General features: G+C 41.7%; 1 protein-coding gene across 1 annotated transcript in view; it reads right to left on the bottom strand.

The window, feature by feature from the left end:
- Nucleotides 1–19,779, bottom strand: part of LOC109913347 (tetratricopeptide repeat protein 37) — a 74,620-nt gene that overhangs the window by 14,575 nt on the left and 40,266 nt on the right. Inside the window, exons 17-23 of the mRNA XM_020512846.2 lie at nucleotides 17,739–17,863; nucleotides 16,382–16,505; nucleotides 9,845–10,066; nucleotides 7,401–7,473; nucleotides 6,369–6,422; nucleotides 6,097–6,208; nucleotides 323–451 (exon numbers count right to left, since the gene is read on the bottom strand). Coding sequence (XP_020368435.2) covers nucleotides 323–451; nucleotides 6,097–6,208; nucleotides 6,369–6,422; nucleotides 7,401–7,473; nucleotides 9,845–10,066; nucleotides 16,382–16,505; nucleotides 17,739–17,863 — 839 coding nt within the window. The remainder of the gene's footprint in view (nucleotides 1–322; nucleotides 452–6,096; nucleotides 6,209–6,368; nucleotides 6,423–7,400; nucleotides 7,474–9,844; nucleotides 10,067–16,381; nucleotides 16,506–17,738; nucleotides 17,864–19,779) is intronic.

The raw sequence follows: 19,779 nt of genomic DNA on the forward strand, positions 1-19,779 counted from the left end.
AGAAGGCCTGGGATTAGGTTCCACATACTCCAGAGGCGTGTAAAAACATCTTTGAACAGGGTGATTAGAAAATACATCCAAAAAAGTGTAGTAATGATACACAACACCCCAACATCTGATCGATGGAGCTCTAAGAGAGCTCTTGTGGTACATTGGTTGTCTCCCTACCTCTGGGTCAGAAGGTCTGGGTTCAAGTCCTACCTATTCAGGAGGTGTGGAACACCAACTGTGAAACAGGTGATTAGGAAATATCTATGAAAGAATACAGATAAATCTTTAAATGCATCCTGTGTAAATTAAATTCATAAAATGAATCACTTACCCTTGCTGGTGATTGTTGTGACAAACATCTCCTCTAATGCAGTATGCTTTGGTTTCGTGTTTTCTAAATGGGATAATGTATTTTCCATGTGACAGGCTGCCATTAAACTGGCCCAAACAGCAGGATCATCTACACAACAAAAGTCCATATGTAAACACAACTACTTAAGACATAGTAAATACAAAGCAACAGCGTGCACTATTTTTCGTGCTGCAATATACGCATACAATATAGCATACTGAAATTGAGTTTAGTACCAATTTTACTTAATTTTATATCTAAATGTTGCGATAGATTTTTAAGCCTTGAAACCAAAAATGTTAAACCAAACCTTTTTTTGAAACAGCTGTGGAGCATCTGCAGTTCCTACTATCTCTGTGGACAGAATCTAGTTCAGTTTTCACTAAATGTGTTAGACGCCTTTAGTAGATATTATTATTAGTAATTAGATATTAGATTAGATATTAGTAGATATTTGTCAACTGTTATTAATATTTATACTGTGCATTGATGGCTAAGGACACTATTTGAGCTGTGTAAAGCAGGAAAATTAAAGGCATTTATGTACAGTAATGATAGCAAGCCAGCCTGGTTCAGATACCTGGTCATTTCTGAATTTTAAACAGATAAAACATTCAGCCAATTTTCAGTAAATTTTAGCTAAGTATCAATTTTGGGGAGTTGCATGGAACGTTTATGGTGACCTCTACGAAGTTCTCAAGCAATTCTCTACTGCCTAACTCATTAAGTATGCATCTATCCGCAACTGCACTATCACCGACTCACCAGCAATGGAAGTACTTGCCACTACCAGGACATTCCAAAATTTTGCCACTGGTGCCATATTTAAAGCCCAACTGTGCACTAGGTCAGTTGCTGCCAGCCACAAATAATCCTTCACATAATGTGTAACAGGAGGGAAATTAAAAATAGCAATTTTAAGACACAGGGTGGCGTGGGTGATATTTCATTGGAAATATAAGCTCACATTTGCAAATGTATTGCTACTTTACATTAGCGCTTGTCAGATCTATGGTCATTGTAACTGCAGCTTAAAGAATCAAGCTGCACAAGCACCATACCAGGTAAAATGTTCTGAGGAGGTGTTTCTCTTCCCTAATGCTTAGTACAGCTAAAGCACTTGTCATTGTTCAATGCAGGGGCATCACAAGTCAGAAAGCCTTCAAACAGTTGAAAACATTAACTTCAATTGAACAAACAGAAAATGCGAAGAAAACAAAAACAAAAAAATCTGCATTTGCTTCAATTCTATCATTCTGAAGGTTCCTTCTGCTCAATGTCCTCATCTTCCTCCTTGAAGCTGTTTGCCTTTCCCAGCTTTTCAGCATTCATCACATCTCCTCTTTGCCCACTCCAGTTGTGCAAAGCACAGAAAGAATATCCAGCACATTTTGTACTGAACAACAGGGACACCCCCAGAGCAAACCAAGCATCAGAATCGCAATTTCAGGAGGCCAGTCATCTGCTCTACAATGGCCCTGGTACAGAATAGGCTGCATTATGTCCAGAGATAGTAGGATCTGCTGATGCTGGAGTCTGAGATAACAAGGTGTAGAGCTGGATGAACACATCAGGCCAGGCAGCATCAGAGGAGCAGGAAAGCTGACGTTTCGGGTCTGGACCCTTCTTCAGAAATGGGGGAGGGGAAGGGGGCTCCAAAATAAATAGAGAGGGGGGAGGCGATGATAGAAGGTGGATAGAGGAGCAGATAGGTGGAGAGAAGATGGACAGGTCAAGGAGGCGGGGATGAAGCCAGTAAAAAGGTGAGTGAAGGGAGCAGATGCGGCGGAGGCAAAGGAATTGGAATAGGGAATGGCATTCTTGCAGGAAGGTGGGTGAGAGCAGGTGGGCTTGAAATAGATATCAGTGGATACAATATATCACATTAGCAGAATTAGCATACATCGGGGAAACCAAGCGGAGGCTTGGAGACCGCTTTGTGGAGCGCCTACGCTCGGTTCATGACAAACAACAACACCTCCCAGTCGCGAACCAATTCAACTCCCCCTCCCACTCCTTTATCCTTGGCCTCCTCCAGTGCCACAATGAGGCCACCTGAAGGCTGGAGGAACAGCACCTCATATTCTGTTTCAGAACCCTGCAGCCCAATGGTCTCAATGTGGACTTCACAAGCTTCAAAATCTCCCCACCCCCGACCTCATCCCAAGACCAGCCCATTTCGTCCCTGCCTCCTTGACCTGTCCGTCTGCCCTCCCACCTAGTCACCCCTCCCTCCTCACTGACCAACCCCCATCCAAATTCCCCTCCTACACTCACCTTTACTGGCTTCATCCCCACCTCCTTAACCTGTCCGTCCTCTCTCCACCTATCCGCTCCTCTATCCACATTCTATCATCACCTCCCCCCTCTATTTATTTCGGAGCCCCCTTCCCCTCCCCCATTTCTGAAGAAGGGTCCAGACCCGAAACATCAGCTTTCCTGCTCCTCTGATGCTGCCTGGCCTGCTGTATTCATCCTGATCTACACCTTGTTATCTGCATTATATCTAGGCTCAGTCTCGGTTTGGCAGTTGTGTAACTGGAATCAGTAGTCATGGTTCCAGAGAGAGTAGTCCTGGTCTTCCAGTAACATTCCTTGTCAGGCATCTCGTCCTTGAAGCAGGAGCAACACAGATCACAAGGGTACAGCCATCATGGCAACTTCCAGGGTAGCTGGCACAGATTTTGAAGATATTTAATGGTCACAGATTACTTGTACATTGATGGAATGAAACCCTTTCCTATTGATGAAGTTAAGCTTGTTATGACATGGTATTCTCTACAGCCTAAAGCACTCTACAAGTGGGGGAAGCCAGCTATACAGGTAAAGCCTCCTGCCCAGAAAGAAGTCAGATGCATAAAACTTTATCGCAGGTGTCATCTTGACTCCAATGGGATAGGATGATCATCATCCTTTCAGGTTACAAGTCTTGCTCTAGTAGATGACAGTTCTGTGGTAGCATTGTGTTTCACTCATCTGGAGAGAACAGCATTGAGGATGATGGATTCTGTAGGCCTTCCGTACCTCCTTCACATCATGAGGGGACTTTCAGCTGTAGCTTCATGCAGACACCGATTGTCAGCATGGAGTCTAGCTAAAGCACATGGACTGTCACAGGTCACAAAGGCAGCTCACCACCACCCTTTTCAAGGCCATCTCAGAACGGGCAATAAATGCTGGCCCAGCCAGTGATGTCCACGTTCCACAAGAAAATATTTTTTAAAAAGCCACCCAAGTTTGCTGCTGCACCTGACCTTGCTAATGCATTTGTTCCTCAATTTGTCGGCATCTTCATTGCACCATGGTCATCGTTGCGATAATTGCCATGGTTCGATCCATTGGTCACTGTGTCAATGACTTGTGCGCGGAATACCAGAAACAGAACAAACCCTTGGTAAGTGAGCAGTCAGCATTCACATCACGCACAAATGACAGGTTAGCCCAGCCCTTCATATACTGAGAGATGGGAACTCCACCAAGGAGGGCCATGGAATGTCTGTATATGGACCTTTGACATAATGGATATAATTCTCATGTATGCAACAGAAGCCATGTTTCGCAAATGCAGGAGGAAACTAAGTGCAAAACTTTACCTGCCCACATAGCCCATGAAATGCAATATTATGTACAAAGAGCATGTTGGCCAGCACTAAAGGAATTCAAAGTGAGAGGAAATCAACTCTGAGCCTTTGAACTGCCTAGTATTGAATTGTTATTGTGAATCGATTATTTCTGCTTCACAAAAGATACTTATGATTTGTTGTATTCACTAATGACATGGTCAAGATCCCGTACTGACAACTGATGGACTTGGCCCACTACAATTTCTCGAGCCAGGTCCCACCAGGGAAAGCAAGACAAAAACAGAAATTGCTGGAATAGCTCAGCAGATCTGGCAACATCTGTGAAGAGAAATCAGAGTTAACGCTTCAGGTCCGGTGACCCTTCCTCAGAACTCCCCAACAGAATCTGTTGGGCTTGTCACATATGGCTAACAAAAATTTTCCTGAACATAATCTAGGCACATTTGCCGCAATTCAGTTTTTATGTTATCACTACCTTGTCTACATGCTACAGTTATTTTAGAGCTAAAGTCCCCCATTGTAACTACTCTATAATGTTTGCAGCTCTGTAATTTCCCTTCTGGTTTGTCTAAGTGCTTCCCACTGGTCTATAGACTGTATGAAACAACATGAACACATCCATTTTGTTTCTTAGCTCTAGCCAAATTGATTTTGTCCTTGAACCCTCTGGGACATCCTCTTTCTCCAGCATTCCAATGTTCTAATTAACCAATACTACCATACACCTCCTTTCCTATCTTTTTCAAACACCTCATGCCCAAGAATGTTCTGCATTCAGTCCTGACCTTCCTTGAGCCAAGACTCTGTTTTCAGCACATTTCCATTTGACACTCTGCCTGTATCTTTCCAATCCTATAATCCATACATTCATATACATGCACAATAACCAAAATTTGGATTTCATTACCTTCTCCCTTGCTCCGACTTCATCTCTTGATTGGTATAGAGAATAGGAAATTTTATCTGTCTAAAGTATTTTGTGAACAATGGTACTTTTTTCTGCTATTTTATTGTAGTTTCCACATCGCTGCCAAGTTAATTTGGAATTAGTCCCAGCTCTGTTTGAGTTCCTCATCCAGCTTGTACAGGTACATCTTCCCCTGGGCCAGTCCCAGTGTGCATGCATAAGAAAATACAGAAGTATTCTGCAAGTCTGGCAGCATCCATAGAGACAGAAACAGTTTCAATTTGATAACCTTTTTTCAATCAGAAAGTCTGATGAAAGCTCATTGAACTCATGAAAGGACATCAACCTGAAGCAATAATCTGAAACAATGAGTTAACATGCTGCCAGATCTGAGATTTCCAGCATTTCAGATTTATTTCACATTCAAATTTTACTGCATATTTACAGAAACTGCAGTATTTTGTTTTTTGGGAAGATTTGGGGATCAGGTTCACAAATCATGAGGGCAGAGGCTCAGGTGGACATGATAATTTGAAAGAAGCTAATATCACCAATGCCAGTGACTGAAGGAGGTAATATTGATAGACCTGATAATTGAAGTGGTAGGAAATAGAACAGGCACAAGAATTTAGGATTGCCATTTGTACACAGAATGATCACCAATATATGCTGAACACACTGTTTCTATTCTATGCAATGCGATGATGCTCTTGTTAACTGATGTGGTAATCTGTTGTCTCAGCTGACTCCATTCCAACAAAGCTTGCTGCATTGTGCTTGCTCATCAATAGACACTAGAAACATTTAGACAACTGGTATTACATTACATGTAACAATATTTAATAACAAATTTATTGCCAACATCTTTAATATCAAGCAGATGATAACCAGTACAAAAAGAGCTAAAATCTGTACTGCTAGTACTGCTATCAGGGCCTAGGATATGGCATTGTTGGATTATCCACTGCACTATTGGAGTGTTTGAGATTCTGAGTTTGGCAGTAACAGTACCAATTTTGCAACATTTTTGATCCCAAGTTTGTTATGTACATAGTGGATTTTGCAAATGTGCCTTCCAATGTTGTACAGTCTCACCAAATGCCAATAAAGATGAATGCAGTGTTTCACAACCCATGAGCCTAAGTTGTGCACAGAAAACAAAAAGTGCACCAACATTAGTATTATTTTCACACGGAGTGGAGTGGGGGGTATGTGGGATCATTATATTTGTTTTACTTTGAAACACAGACCGGTATTCTTACCTGGATAGAGATGGACTGCCTTTTGAATAGTTTTTAAAGCATTCTTTTGTTCATTGGCTACTGCATGTTTACCTGCTGCCAACTGATTCGCAGCACTGAACAAAAGTGCATGCTAGAAAAGAGAAAAAAGGCAATAATTAAAAAAAAACATGAATGTTTAATGTTAAGATATTTGTAAAGTGTAAGGTTTTTATACAAGATTTGAAATTTGTGATGCTAGTTTGAAAAACAAAACAAAACAAAAAATGATTACTGGTTTTGTTTGGATTTACCTTTATCTGATGGGAACTTAAAATCTCTGCAATATTGCCAGCCACTACTCCACCCTACAGAGAAAAAAAATGTTTGAGAAGATCAAGCTACAGTTTCTGATCATATTAGTACACTAAAAGGTAAAATTACATAATACAAGTATTTAGTTGAGAAATTCAGACAGCTTTTATCTACCAATAATTTTACACATTAATAAACTAATCCGCATTTGTTCATAAATGAAGGTAGCAACAACCTCTAAAACAATACAGCATTTTAAATTGGAGAATTAAAAAATCAGGGTTAACATTTCGGGTCCAGTAACTCTTGCTCAGAACTAGTCACTGGACCCAAAACGTTAACTGATTTTTTTCTTTACAAATGCTGCCAGACCTGCTGAGCTCTTCCAGCAACTTCTGTTTTTTTTTCTAATTTACAGCATCCACAATTCTTTCGGTTTTTATTTGACAAGGTAGAGAAGTTGTTTCCCCTTGTGGAAGAGTCTAGCAGCAGAGGACAATCTCAGAATAAGACATCACCCATTTAAAACAGAAATGTGAAGGACTTTTTATTCCCCATGAGGATTAGCCAATCTGTGAAATCTTTATTGCAGAGCACTGCCGAGGATGGGCTGCTAAATAATTTCAAGGTCAAAATAGACAAATTTCTAATCACTAAGGAAATCAAGAGTTATGAAAACACAGGAAAGTAGAATTGAGGATTATCAAATTGCCTACTTCTATTACATATAATCCAATGGCTGCCCACACAAAAGCAACAATCCTTAACGTTGTTCTTGTCCATTCAAGTCATATTGTTTTGCACTGGCCTAATAGTCTGTTACCATCACCAGGCAGAAACAATGCTAAATGTTCCTCATTACTCCCAAATAATTTACCTGAAATATTTATTTTTTTCCTCACCATAAACAGTTGAGACATATATAAAAATACAAACTCTTGTAAGAAAATATTGGGGAAAAAAAAATCTAATGACAATAGAATTTTAAGCAAAAAAAAAAAAAAAAAAAAAAAAAAAAAAAAAAAACCTACTTCTGCCATCTGGGGAGTATGTTGTGGAACAAGTCTGGATAATAATGTCCAAAGGGCAGGATCCGCTGGATTGCTGAAAAGTAAAGTTTTAAACTGTAATAATATAATATTTATTATACTGAAATAGTTTTATTTTTTGAACTTAACTATAGATATACTTTGTGAAGAGTTCAGACGTCATGATACAAGATGTATAAAGTTGCACCAGTGGACCCATATTTATAAATATATATTCTTTAAAAGGAGTGAATCCTTTTAAATTTAAAATTTACAATTTAAAATTGAGACTACTTATCAGAACATGAAGTGGGTAAAATAAAACTCATATGTAGATCATAGAAAATATATTACACTAACTAAATGTGCCACCAACAATAACTGCTAACTGCTGAAGAAAACATTCATTAAGGTTTAGTTAAGCACAGACTAGATTTAATGTTGTGCAATTGGTTGCATGGAAGTGCAGCAAAGACAATGGGCAGAATTAAATGCTACTGATATATGTTCTGTTTGGGGAAACTGTGAGAAAACCACGTTGGTTCAAATTACCAGCAATGAACCACTTAAATTGCCAGAATTGGACCTTTCCTAGGATTTAGGATGACGGTGGCAAAAATCTTACCTGCTGAGAGCTGCTGGTCAAGCAGAAATCATTCATTGGAGATAGCACCATGGCAGCAGCCGCTGCTGCCACTTGTGCTCCAGGGGTGACCACTAGGTATTTGGACATAAGTGTATAAGAGCAGAGTGTCAGCAGGGTCAGAGGCAAGGTTGGGATTGATTTTCAGCAGCAGTGCCTCCATCCGTTTACTAGGACCCCAAATGGACACAAAGTGCATGACAATGAACATTGACACAAACCATACTCTAAATTAGACGGCTGACAAATTTGATATGGTTGCTGGGTGGCCTTCAGGAGACATGGAAAAGTTGTGTAACTTTGATTAATTCCCTGAGCCATCACTAAATCATAGCTAGACCTGATTAATTGGTGCCAACTGTTTCTTTAGTAAGCCTAATGAACATACTGCTGTGAGTGGGAGAGTTTCCCAAATGACCCCCTTCCCACCTCTGACATAACTGTAGGGATTTATTTATCACTGAAGACTGATACTTCGCCTCTCCCACAATTAAATAGGTCCAACTGCCACGCTTTCTCCTGCAGCAGGCTGGTTTAAATTCTACTCCATGCTAAAGGCAACAACGATCAAAAGGTTCTCATTTGTTCCCACCATTTTAAAATGCTGGATAGGAAAGATTGTATCAATGGCAAACAGGGACAGAAATCTTGCAACTCATCAGCACTACTTCTACTGCCAGGGGACAGACAGTAAGATGCAGGCCAGGCTTCATCACTTTCCTGAAGATGTCATTTCATTTTCTTATAATTTCCCATGTCTCCCCCATTTCAGCTTTGGGAGAGGATGGGCTGTGAATAATAGTCATCATAAATTGACCATACAAAATTGTACATAATCATTGCACTTAAGCTTCAATAGAACTTTGCATTCATTTCCAGCCATATGCAATTGCTTTGTAGTGTTTAGGCTGCCGAGTCTATACAGTTGGTTTTCTGTTGTGAAAAATTGCACTCAAATTCTTGGTATGTCCCTAAATTTGGTCTTCTCTTATAAATCATCTGTTTGTTATACAAGTCCCTTTTCAATTTTCTTTGGCATAAAAGAGTTAGAGTGATTATTAATCAGTTTGGAAAACTTTAGTTCATCAGGTCTTCAGTCTTTAACTGATTGCATTATACCATGTCCTGCCAGAGTAATAATTAAACTCCTTTAATAATAAACTAAATGCATTAGCAATATATACATGTATTTGAAATAGCACACTGTAACGGATGCCAAAACTCATTCAAGCTTGCAACATTATGATGGTCAGCCTCGACGGACATTTATCACAGATTGATTTCTATACTTAATAAATTTTCCAAAATAATTTATTACAAATGCTTTAACTTTCTATTAATGCCACTTATGATGAATGCCAAATGCAAATATAATTCTGAATGACAAGGAAAAATCAATGCAATTTAAACCAAGTGTTTAAATATCAAACTGCAAGAAAAACTTTAGAATAGTTATGAACATTAATTGAATTCCAACTAAATTCCAAACATTTAAATTAGTCTGTCACAGCATTTGACATTTAAAATTTGAAAAATTGAGATTAAAGTGATCTTGAAGACAGGATCTACTGAAGTATCATTGGAAATAATCAAAACTAAATTTCTTCTTCAGCTTTAATTGTATCAGCATTACAAACTAACATCTGTATTCTGCCAAGGTGCAATAATATACATTTATTATTGTTATTCAAGTATGAATCATATAGAAAAGATCAGCATGCACATTTTAAATTCTCTTCATAGTGCAAATCCTACACACTTTCATTAATACATTAAAGTATAGATTTACATCAATTTTTCTTACCTATGGACAGCTTTAGCTGCCTGTCTCTGCATAGCTAAACTGTTAGCTTGCAAAGAAAACATCCCTGAAGAAAGAAGGCAGGATTCATAGGTTGAGTTGATTTTATCTGAATATTTGAACAGTTCATTAAGTGCTGCTGTAGCGAGGGTGGTATCCTTCTTCGACAGACCCAGAGCACATAAAGCCTGCAGACTTTCTATATTGGGCTCCTTCAGCATGGAACTTTTAAACAAATGACACAAAACGTAGAATTAACAGAACAAAATTAACTTTGTTATTCAATAATGTAAGCATCGAAGATTGGCACACTTTCAGTATACAATATATTCAAAATTATTAAATAAATTAAAATAAAAATTGAGGGAGAAGACTTGGTGCCTCCTCTGTCAAATTTTATATACAATGAATCTTTTTAACTGCTGCCAATGTAATTCAGTAAATCTTACAGTATTTTGTATACAAATTGCAGTCTTTGGACCTGCATTGAGATGCAATGTCCAATTAAACCATTTTTGGTAGGGTTGGTAGAGGTTAATGGTAGTTATTTAGACTAGTAAAATATGGGCAGTGGTGCTTTTACTATTGTTGGTCACCTTTAAGGTCCAGAATTTGTGTACCTTGCTAACTTGGGGGATATAGTTGATACTAAGTAAGACTGCAGCAGAAAACATGAATACATTAATAAAAGTTTGCAAAATGGATAATTGACCAATTTTAAAAATAAGCTGTTGCATTTTGTCAAGAAGAATGATCTTGGTTGCTGTTTTGGTTTCCTCCTTTTCAAAAACCTGGGATCTGTATTTGTGCCTCAACTGTTCTCCATATTTATTAGCAATTTAATTGATAGGATGGAAAGCCATGCATTTAAATTTGCTGAAGGTATTGATAGATCAATTGGGGAAACTGTGGCAAAGAGATTTAAATCCAGGTATATGTGAAATCATTCATTCATTTAGGGATTTAAATAGGATAGAAACAGTGTACTTCCTAAATAGTCAGTGGCTAGAAATTGAAGCAGTCCTTATAAACAGATTAAAATATCATGAAATGGTCCAGAATTTAAAAAAAAACAAAAAGACTAATGGGACGACAATCTTTATATCTGAAGGTATAAAATGCAACAAGTTTGAAGTCAAGCTTCAGCTATATAAAAGTCTAACTTCGATCACAACAGGAATATTGTGAATAGATCTGGGCAGCTCACCTAAAGGAAGGTGTTGGAGAAGGCAGGGGGTGGAGGGAGATGTGCAGCTTAGATTTAGATAAGTTTAAAAAGAAATAGATATTTGGTATTACACAACAAATTAGTCATAGTCTCACTGGAAGCTCAGACAGTTTATATGGAATAGGATTTAAAATCATACCAAAACTAATGGGAAGTGGCTAAACATTTCTTGTCCTTGCTGGCTGCAAATGGTTTGCACTAGAAAGTTTGTTTTTCAATTAACTCATGGAACATGGGTGGCTCTGGCTCGCCCAGCATTTATTGCCCATTCTCTAGAGGACAGTTAAAAGAGTCCACCACATTGCTTTCGGTCTGGAGATGCATGTAGGACAAACCAGGTAAGGATGTCAGATGGTTGTGGTTATTGGAGATCAAACATCTCAGTACAGGATAGCTCTGCAAGAGTTCCACAGAGTGGATGCTTATAGTCAACCTGTTCACGTTATGATACACCTCTGCAATAGGTTGGACTTGAATTCAGGTTTCCCAGCTCAGAGAAAGGAACACCACCCTTATGCACCAAGAGTCCTTAGTTCCTCAGGTAGGTATTTTCTAATCAACTCGTGCAGAGACGCAATTACACATTTCTGGAGCAGATGGGACTTGAACCTGGGCTTCCTGGTACAGAGCTGGGGACACCACCACTATGTCACAAGGGCCCTAAGAGCTTTTAAACTCAACCTATTCCAGGATGTTGTAACATACCTCTGGAGCAGGTGGGTCGTGAACCCAGTCCCTCTGGCTCAGAGGTAGGGACACCATTAGCGCATCTCAAGAGCCCTTAATTCCCCAGGGTAGTGTCCTAGGCCCAGCTATCTTCACTGAACATCACCAGTTTTGATCTAATGATAAAGGGAAGGCTATTTATGAGGCAGCTGATTACCTGCACAATGTTCAGCAATATTTGCAACTGCTCAGAGTCAGAAACAATCCATGTTGAAATGTAACAACACCTATACAATGTCTAGTTTTGGGCTGACAAGTAGCAAGTAAGATTAGCATCTCTAACAAGAGAGAATCCAACCATTATCTCTTGGCATTCAATGGCATTACCATCTGTAAAGCCCAATTCAGGAGTGCAATGGAATAGTCCCCACTCGCCAGGATGGGTACAGCTCCAACTTCACATGATGTTGACACCATCTGGGACAAAGAAGCCTGCTTGACTGGCACCATCTTCACAAATATTCATTTACTCCATTACTGATACACAGTAACAACACTGTGTACCATCTAATTCACCAAGGCTCCTTCAACAACATCACCCAGACCAAATGACCATGTCTGTCTGGGAGGGTAAGAGCAGCAGATAAATGGGAAGGCCACCACCTGCAAGTTCCCTTCTAAGCCACATACTTTCCCAACATGGAACTAGATCAGCACCTCTTCACTGCCACTGTGTCAACATCTTGGAACTTCTGTCTCAATGGCATTGTGGATTGGAGATTCAGGGAGCCACTCAACACTACCCCCTCAACAGCACCTAGAGATGGGCAATAAGTGCTGGTGCACCCAATGTCACCCACATTGCTGAATGAATTTTAAAAAAAAATTGCATGATCAGTACCCCTGCATTAAATAAAGAGTCACAGCATTCAAAACCAACCACTTCATTAGCAGCACACTGACTGTAGTATTTACGATCTCAGAGTTCACAAAGACAATTAAAATTCATGATCATACCCATTAATATGCAGGGCAATAAATGCAACCTTGCTAAGATCTCTTTCGCTATCAATGCCCAGATCCTATTTCAAAACCATTTATGTTTGCTCTTTCTCCTTCATGTTCCAAAACGTAAAAAGCTCAGCAAAATCAAAAATCTACTGCAAATTACTGCAGTAAAGCCGATCTTGACATGGAGCATGGTAAATTCTGAATAGGGACTGAGAAATTGGGTGCATTTTTAAAGTCAGTCATCTCCAGGCACTACAATCAAGCCTACCCCAGCTCAGAGCCTCCCCCTCCCAGACCTGCAAAGGACCTCTCCTGTTCTTCATTCTTCGTAGGATCCACAACCTGAACTCACAATTCTACTCAGCTTTATTGGACACTAAAAACCGTAAGTACAGTAAACTTACTGGTGCCGACCACCCAAAACGGGCTTCCTCCACCCCCCAAATCCCCAGCCGTACCCAGGACCTTCCCCACAATGTGCCCGCCGCCATTGGCCATGAGGCCACTGTCGGAGAACCCACAGATGACGTCACATCCGCCACCGCTGGGTACCCCACTTCCAGGACAGTGAACGTCATCGCTGCCAATGCCACCGTCTCCATTTCCGAGACCAACACCACAGACACTGAAGTCGCGCCCACCGTCACCGCTGCTGCCGCCGCCTACCCCGCTCCTCCCACCGCCAACGCCGCTCCGCCCATCGCCGACGCCGTCGCAACTCCGCCCACTGCCAGCAGCTCCAGAGAAGACAGCAACACTCAGCCCTGCCGAGTCTTCACCATCCCCCCCAGACCTACCCCTTACTGAGGACGAACGGTCAGTCCTCAGTAAAGGGCTCACTTTTGCCCCCCTCCACCCACACATCAACGAATACCACTCACGTTTGGACATAGAGCAGTTTTTCCCGCCGCCTCCGCCTCCACGCTTACTTCTTCAACCGTGAACCTAACCCTCCCTCTAAAGACCCCTTCTCTCGCCTCCAACACACCCCCTCCTCCTGGACACCACCCCAAGGCCTCCTACCCTCCCTCGACCTCTTCATCTCCAACTGCCGTCGTGACATCAATCGCCTTAACCTCTCCATCCCTCTCACCCACTCCAATCTCTCCCCTGCAGAACGTGCAGCCCTCCGCTCCAATCGCAACCTCACCATAAAACTCGCGGACAAGGGAGACGCAGTTGTAGTATGGCGCACTGACCTCTACATCGCCGAGGCCAGACGCCAACTCTCCGACACCACCTCCTACCGCCCCCTTGATCTTGACCCCACCCCCGAGCACAAAACCATCATCTCCCAAACCATCCACAACCTCATCACCTCAGGTGACCTCCCACCCACGGCCTCCAACCTCATTGTTCCCCAACCCCGCACTGCCCGCTTCTATCTCCTTCCCAAAATCCACAAACCTGAATGCCCTGGTCGACCCATTGTCTCCGCCTGCTCCTGCCCCACCGAACTGATCTCCAACTATCTAGATTCCATTTTCTTCCCCTTGGTCCAGGAACTCCCTACCCATGTCCGTGACACCACCCACGCCTTCCACCTCCTCCAGAACTTCCGATTCCCCGGTCCTCAACACCTCATCTTTACCATGGACGTCCAGTCCCTCTACACCAGCATTCCCTATACAGATGGCCTAAAGGCCCTTCGCTTCTTCCTGTCCCGCAGGCCCGACCAGTCCCCCTCTACTGACACCCTCATCCGCTCAGCCGAACTTGTCCTCACCCTCAACAACTTCTCTTTCAATTCCTCCCACTTCCTACAGACAAAGGGGTTGGCCATGGGTACTCGCATGGGCCCAAGCTACGCCTGCCTCTTTGTAGGTTACGTGGAACAATCCCTCTTCCTTACCTACACTGGCCCTAAACCCCACCTCTTCCTCCGTTACATTGATGACTGTATCGGCGCCGCCTCGTGCTCCCACGAGGAGCTCGAACAGTTCATCCACTTCACCAACACCTTCCACCCCAACCTTAAGTTTACCTGGACCATCTCTAATACCTCTCTCTCCTTCCTGGACCTCTGTCTCTCCATCTCGGGCAACCACCTAGAAACAGATATCCATTGCAAGCCCACCGACTCCCACAGCTACCTAGAATATACCTCCTCCCACCCACCTTCCTGCAAAAAAATGCCATCCCCTATTCCCAATTCCTTTGCCTCCGCCGCATCTGCTCCCAGGATGAGGCATTCCACTCCCGTACATCTCAGTTGTCCTCGTTTTTCAAGGACCGTAACTTCCCCCCTTCAGTGGTCGAGAACACCCTCAACCGTGTCTCCCACATTTCCCGCAACTCATCCCTCACACCCCATCCACGCAATAAGAATGAAAAAAGAATCTCCCTCGTCCTCACGTACCACCCCATCAACCTCCGGATCCAACGCATCATCTTCCGACACTTCCGCCAGCTGCAATCCGACCCCACCACCAAAGACATCTTTCCCTCCCCACCCTTATCTGCTTTCCGGAGGGACCACTCTCTCCGTGACTCCCTTGTCCGCTCCACACTCCCCTCCAGCCCCACCACACCTGGCACTTTTCCCTGCAACCGCTGGAAGTGCTACACCTGCCCCCATACCTCCTCCCTCACCCCCATCCCAGGCCCCAAGAAGACTTTCCACATCAAACAGATGTTCACCTGCACATCTGCCAATGTGGTATACTGCATCCGCTGTACCCGTTGTGGCCTCCTCTACATCGGGGAAACCAAGCGGAGGCTCGGGGACCACTTTGCAGAACACCTACGCTCGGTTCGCAATAAACAACTGCGCCTCCCAGTCGCAAACCATTTCAACTCCCCCTCCCATTCCTCAGACGACATTGTCCATCCTGGGCCTCCTGCAGTGCCACAGTGATGCCACCCAAAGGTTGCAGGAACAGCAACTTATATTCCGCTTGGGAACCCTGCAGCCCAATGGTATCAATGTGGATTTCACAAGCTTCAAAATCTCCCCTCCCCCTACCGCATCCCAAAACCAGTCCAGCTCGTCCCCGGCTCCCTAACCTGTTCTTCCTCCCACCTCAAGCTGCACCCCCATCTCCTACCTACTAACCTCATCCTGCCCCCTTGATCTGTCCGTCCTCCCTGGACTGACCTATCCCCTCCCTAACTCCCCACCTACACTCACCTTTACTGGCTCCATCCCCGCCTCTTCAATCTGTTGGTTTCCTCTCCACCTATCCATCTTCTATCCGCCTCCCCCTATTTATTTCAGAACCCCCTTCCCCTCCCCCATTTCTGATGAAGGGTCTAGGCCCAAAACGTCAGCCTTTCTGCTCCTATGATGCTGCTTAGCCTGCTGTGTTCATCTAGCTCTGCACCTTGTTGTCAAGAATTTTGAAGTTTGCCTCATTACTGGTGTTCAGATGGCACAAAGTATTATTTCATTTGGTAGACTTCTCTTTCTGCCTGTGTGCACAGGAATCAGTTTTTTGACGTGGTGGGTAACCGTTCATGCTATCTAAAAATGTAATTTATTTGTGCATTCAACAACTTTGTACACTAGATTAAAATTACCTCAATATCCTTTAATCATCAAAATTTATGAACTACAAAGAAGAAAACTCAAAACATGCAAGCAACTGAAAATTGGAATGGCAAGTAACAAAAGTTGTGTTTTTGTACATACTTACCATTTGAAGAGTAAAGTCTTGGCATTGTTCATTCTACCCTCTTTGAAGGCAATCATTGCAAGAGCAATCATTATGTGTGCTTTCTCTTTCTCTGTACGGGCAATAGTTAAAGCCTTTTCATAAGCTGTATAAAATAAAAATGAGCCAAAAAATCAAACCCCAACTGATAAACTTGTTATTACACGAAAAAAAAACACATGCACAATAGGAATAATTACCACTATCTGGCTAACAAATTTTAGAATATCAATTGGATGATAGTATGCAAGAATTCACTGGGCAAAATTAAATCACTTTCTTCAAGGTGGTATTGTACAGTACTTTTCCATGGAGAGCTGCTGAAATCAAATTCAGAAAAAGGAATTACTTTGAAACACAACAGTGATTGTTGTTAATCTTTTGACAGCTTTCTCCCTCCCACTTCAAGAAAGGCTCAAATTTTGTGGTGGCAATGATGGCAAAACCATTAGCACTAATCTTTCTTCTGAAACTTACCATATCCATGTGTAGTTGAACACGGAAATTGAGAAATTGCATGCCTCTAATTCTACATTTCTCCCAAGGGTGCAGCAACAAATACAATCACTGCTGAAAAATTTTGTTGGTGAAATGTCAAATGTCTCCACAAATTTAATAAGCAGACATTTTTAAATTTATGGTATCTCAATTTCAACCTTAATTCCATATATCCTATGATGTGGAGGTGCCAGTGTTGGACTGGGGTGGAGAAAGTCAGAAGTCACAAGACACCAGATTATAGTCCAACAGTTTATTTGAAATCACACAAGCTTGGAGGGCAGCCCCTTTGTCAGGTGCAGGGGCTGCACTCTGAAAGCTTGTGCAATTCCAAACAAGCCTGTTGGACTATAACCTGGTGTCATGTGACTTCTGACTTTGGCCATATATCCTAATCATTTATTTTGGTCTCTGTAGGATTATATTCACAAGTGAAGGATAATTGATGCATTTTACATCCTTGCTGTTTGTGAAAATAGTTTAATGTAATATGCTGCATAGTTGACTTGATGGCTAGATGCCTGGAGATCCACTTGACTTGACACTAGATCCACAGTGAAAACAGCTAATCTACACCACAGAGATCATTCTATCTTCATAGGCAAGTTTCTTGGAGGGCAGCAGTGACCACTACTGCTTCACTGCTGACCTCAAATCCAGGTCACTGTAATTTGACTTATAAACAGTTAAAAACATATTTCATAGTTTGTTTGTATCATATATTGGTTAAACTAAGATGAAACCTATACATCTGGACTAATAAATATTGTACACTTTACACAGAAATATCCGACTTTCAGGCTCTCCCCATGTAATTAGTTCACGCTAAACTTATCTTTACCTTTGGCACTCTCCTGAAGAAGGCCTTTCTTCAAGTAAGCCAGAGCAAGACAAATTATGTCATCAAACTCCACAAGTGGGTTCAACATGTAAGTCCGGATGGCCTTCTCATACTGACCCGCAGCACTAAAAAATAGAATGGTGACTTCAATGTGGAAGCAAGGTCAACTTCAAGCTGCATGCGTTATAAAGCTCAAGGTAAATACAAACAGCAATAATTAATATTTTTCAGGGCAGTCACATTACAGCTGATCTTCATTTAATCCATCAAAGATAAAAACTCCAAATGTAACAGTAACAAAAAATATTTTGAAAAAGCATTATATGATCAATCTAACACATTAATTACTAGACTGGAGATCTTTTATCCAAGTTAGACGTGTGTAATAACTTTAAAACTTAAAAATCTGATTCATTTTCAGTTCTCTCCATTTCTATGCAAAGATAGGACTGTTTGCTGTCACAGTTTGCATGAGAGCTGTGACACATTTAGGTTATACTTGGGATAGTCTCGTGCTGCAAAATGCAACATCAATGTAATGAATTATATAAAAACAAAAAGTATTGAAAATTATTAAAATATAAAGATTCATCTGGTATGTAAAGATTAGCTGGATTACAAAGTTTATATAAATTAGCCTTATGTTAATTTTATAGGATAGCTTATCCTGTTATAGCTTCGTATTTGTATCTAATGAAGAGATGCAAATCCCATTTATCTATTTTCACAGGAGCGGCCCATGTGTATTGGCCAGAATGTGGGTTAGGGAGTTAACTAGCAGCTGCAGGGGCAGAATGGAGATAGGACATAGCAAGTGCAAACTTGAATTAACAGTCCACAGCACCCATTATTGCGGCTGTTGTTTTACTCATTCACATGTATATGTATACTCATTCATAGATATGGTATAAGAAAGGCAGAGGTCTGAACTGCCCCTCACTTTATAGATGCGGGATCAGGAGGTCCTCAGTGAAGCAACAAGCAACAGAAAAGGAGGTGTCTTTCGACGAGGGTAGCAGTGGAAGACCAATATCCCAAACCAAGCAGACAAACAACGAACTCTAAACGAATCAAGGACCAGAGGGCATGGAGTTAAAGTGATTTGCAAAAGTAGTAAATGTGAGGTGATAAAATACCTTTTCTTAAACATAGCAAGTAGAAAAGGTATGGAAGGCACTGCCTAAAAGCGTAGTGAAGACATTCAAGAGGACTTGGAATGATTATTTGGATAGAAATAACGTTCAAGGGTACGGAAAAAGAGCAGGAGATTGGCACCAGATAATGGCACTCATTTGAAGTGCCAATGCAGATACAACAAGCCAAATGGTAACCTTCTGCACTGCAACATGTCTGGGATTACGTGAAATAAGAAAATACAATGTGGTCAGGAGGAACCTGGCGCTGTGCTGGAAGAGGTTCAATGACTTTACTCATTCAGGCAAGATGACTGCATCACCCAGACCCTCAGGATTTTGGGTATTCAACCTCCAGGAGACTTTCCAACTGAGGAGCCTGAGCCAGTGGAATGAATGAACAGGGCACAGCTTGAACCTTCAGTGGGATTCTCAGTGCTGAAAACTTGCCAGCACGGATACCTGCAATTTACATTAATGAGTTAATGGCACTGGTCATAACAAGCAGCAGTAGCCCTTTTTTCTTATATTCCTGCAAAAGATTGGACAAAATACTTGGAGACAAGTCCAACTTGCACATTTCGACCATAATGGTGAAGGTAGCAATGGATATGTCCACAGTGACTGATCATGAACAAGATGAGGAAGGTGTGATATGCATCCCTATTGTTTAAGAGTGATTAGGAGCTGTAATGCAAAAATGAAAGGGATGCTGTTCGCTACACTCTATTTAACATAACAGGAAGAAATTGAAGAAATTGTAACACTGTTGGGGCTTCTAACACAGAAGTTAGATATCTTTATCTTTTCTTTGGTTTCCCCATTGGTCAGTGTTGAGGACAGATTCCTAAGTCTGTATAGGGCAAGCGCCACCAGCAGAGATTTCAGAACAGTCATCCTCACATCTT

This window comes from Rhincodon typus, chromosome 3 (assembly GCF_021869965.1).
Source record: "Rhincodon typus isolate 14 chromosome 3, sRhiTyp1.1, whole genome shotgun sequence".
Lineage (NCBI taxonomy): Eukaryota > Metazoa > Chordata > Chondrichthyes > Orectolobiformes > Rhincodontidae > Rhincodon > Rhincodon typus.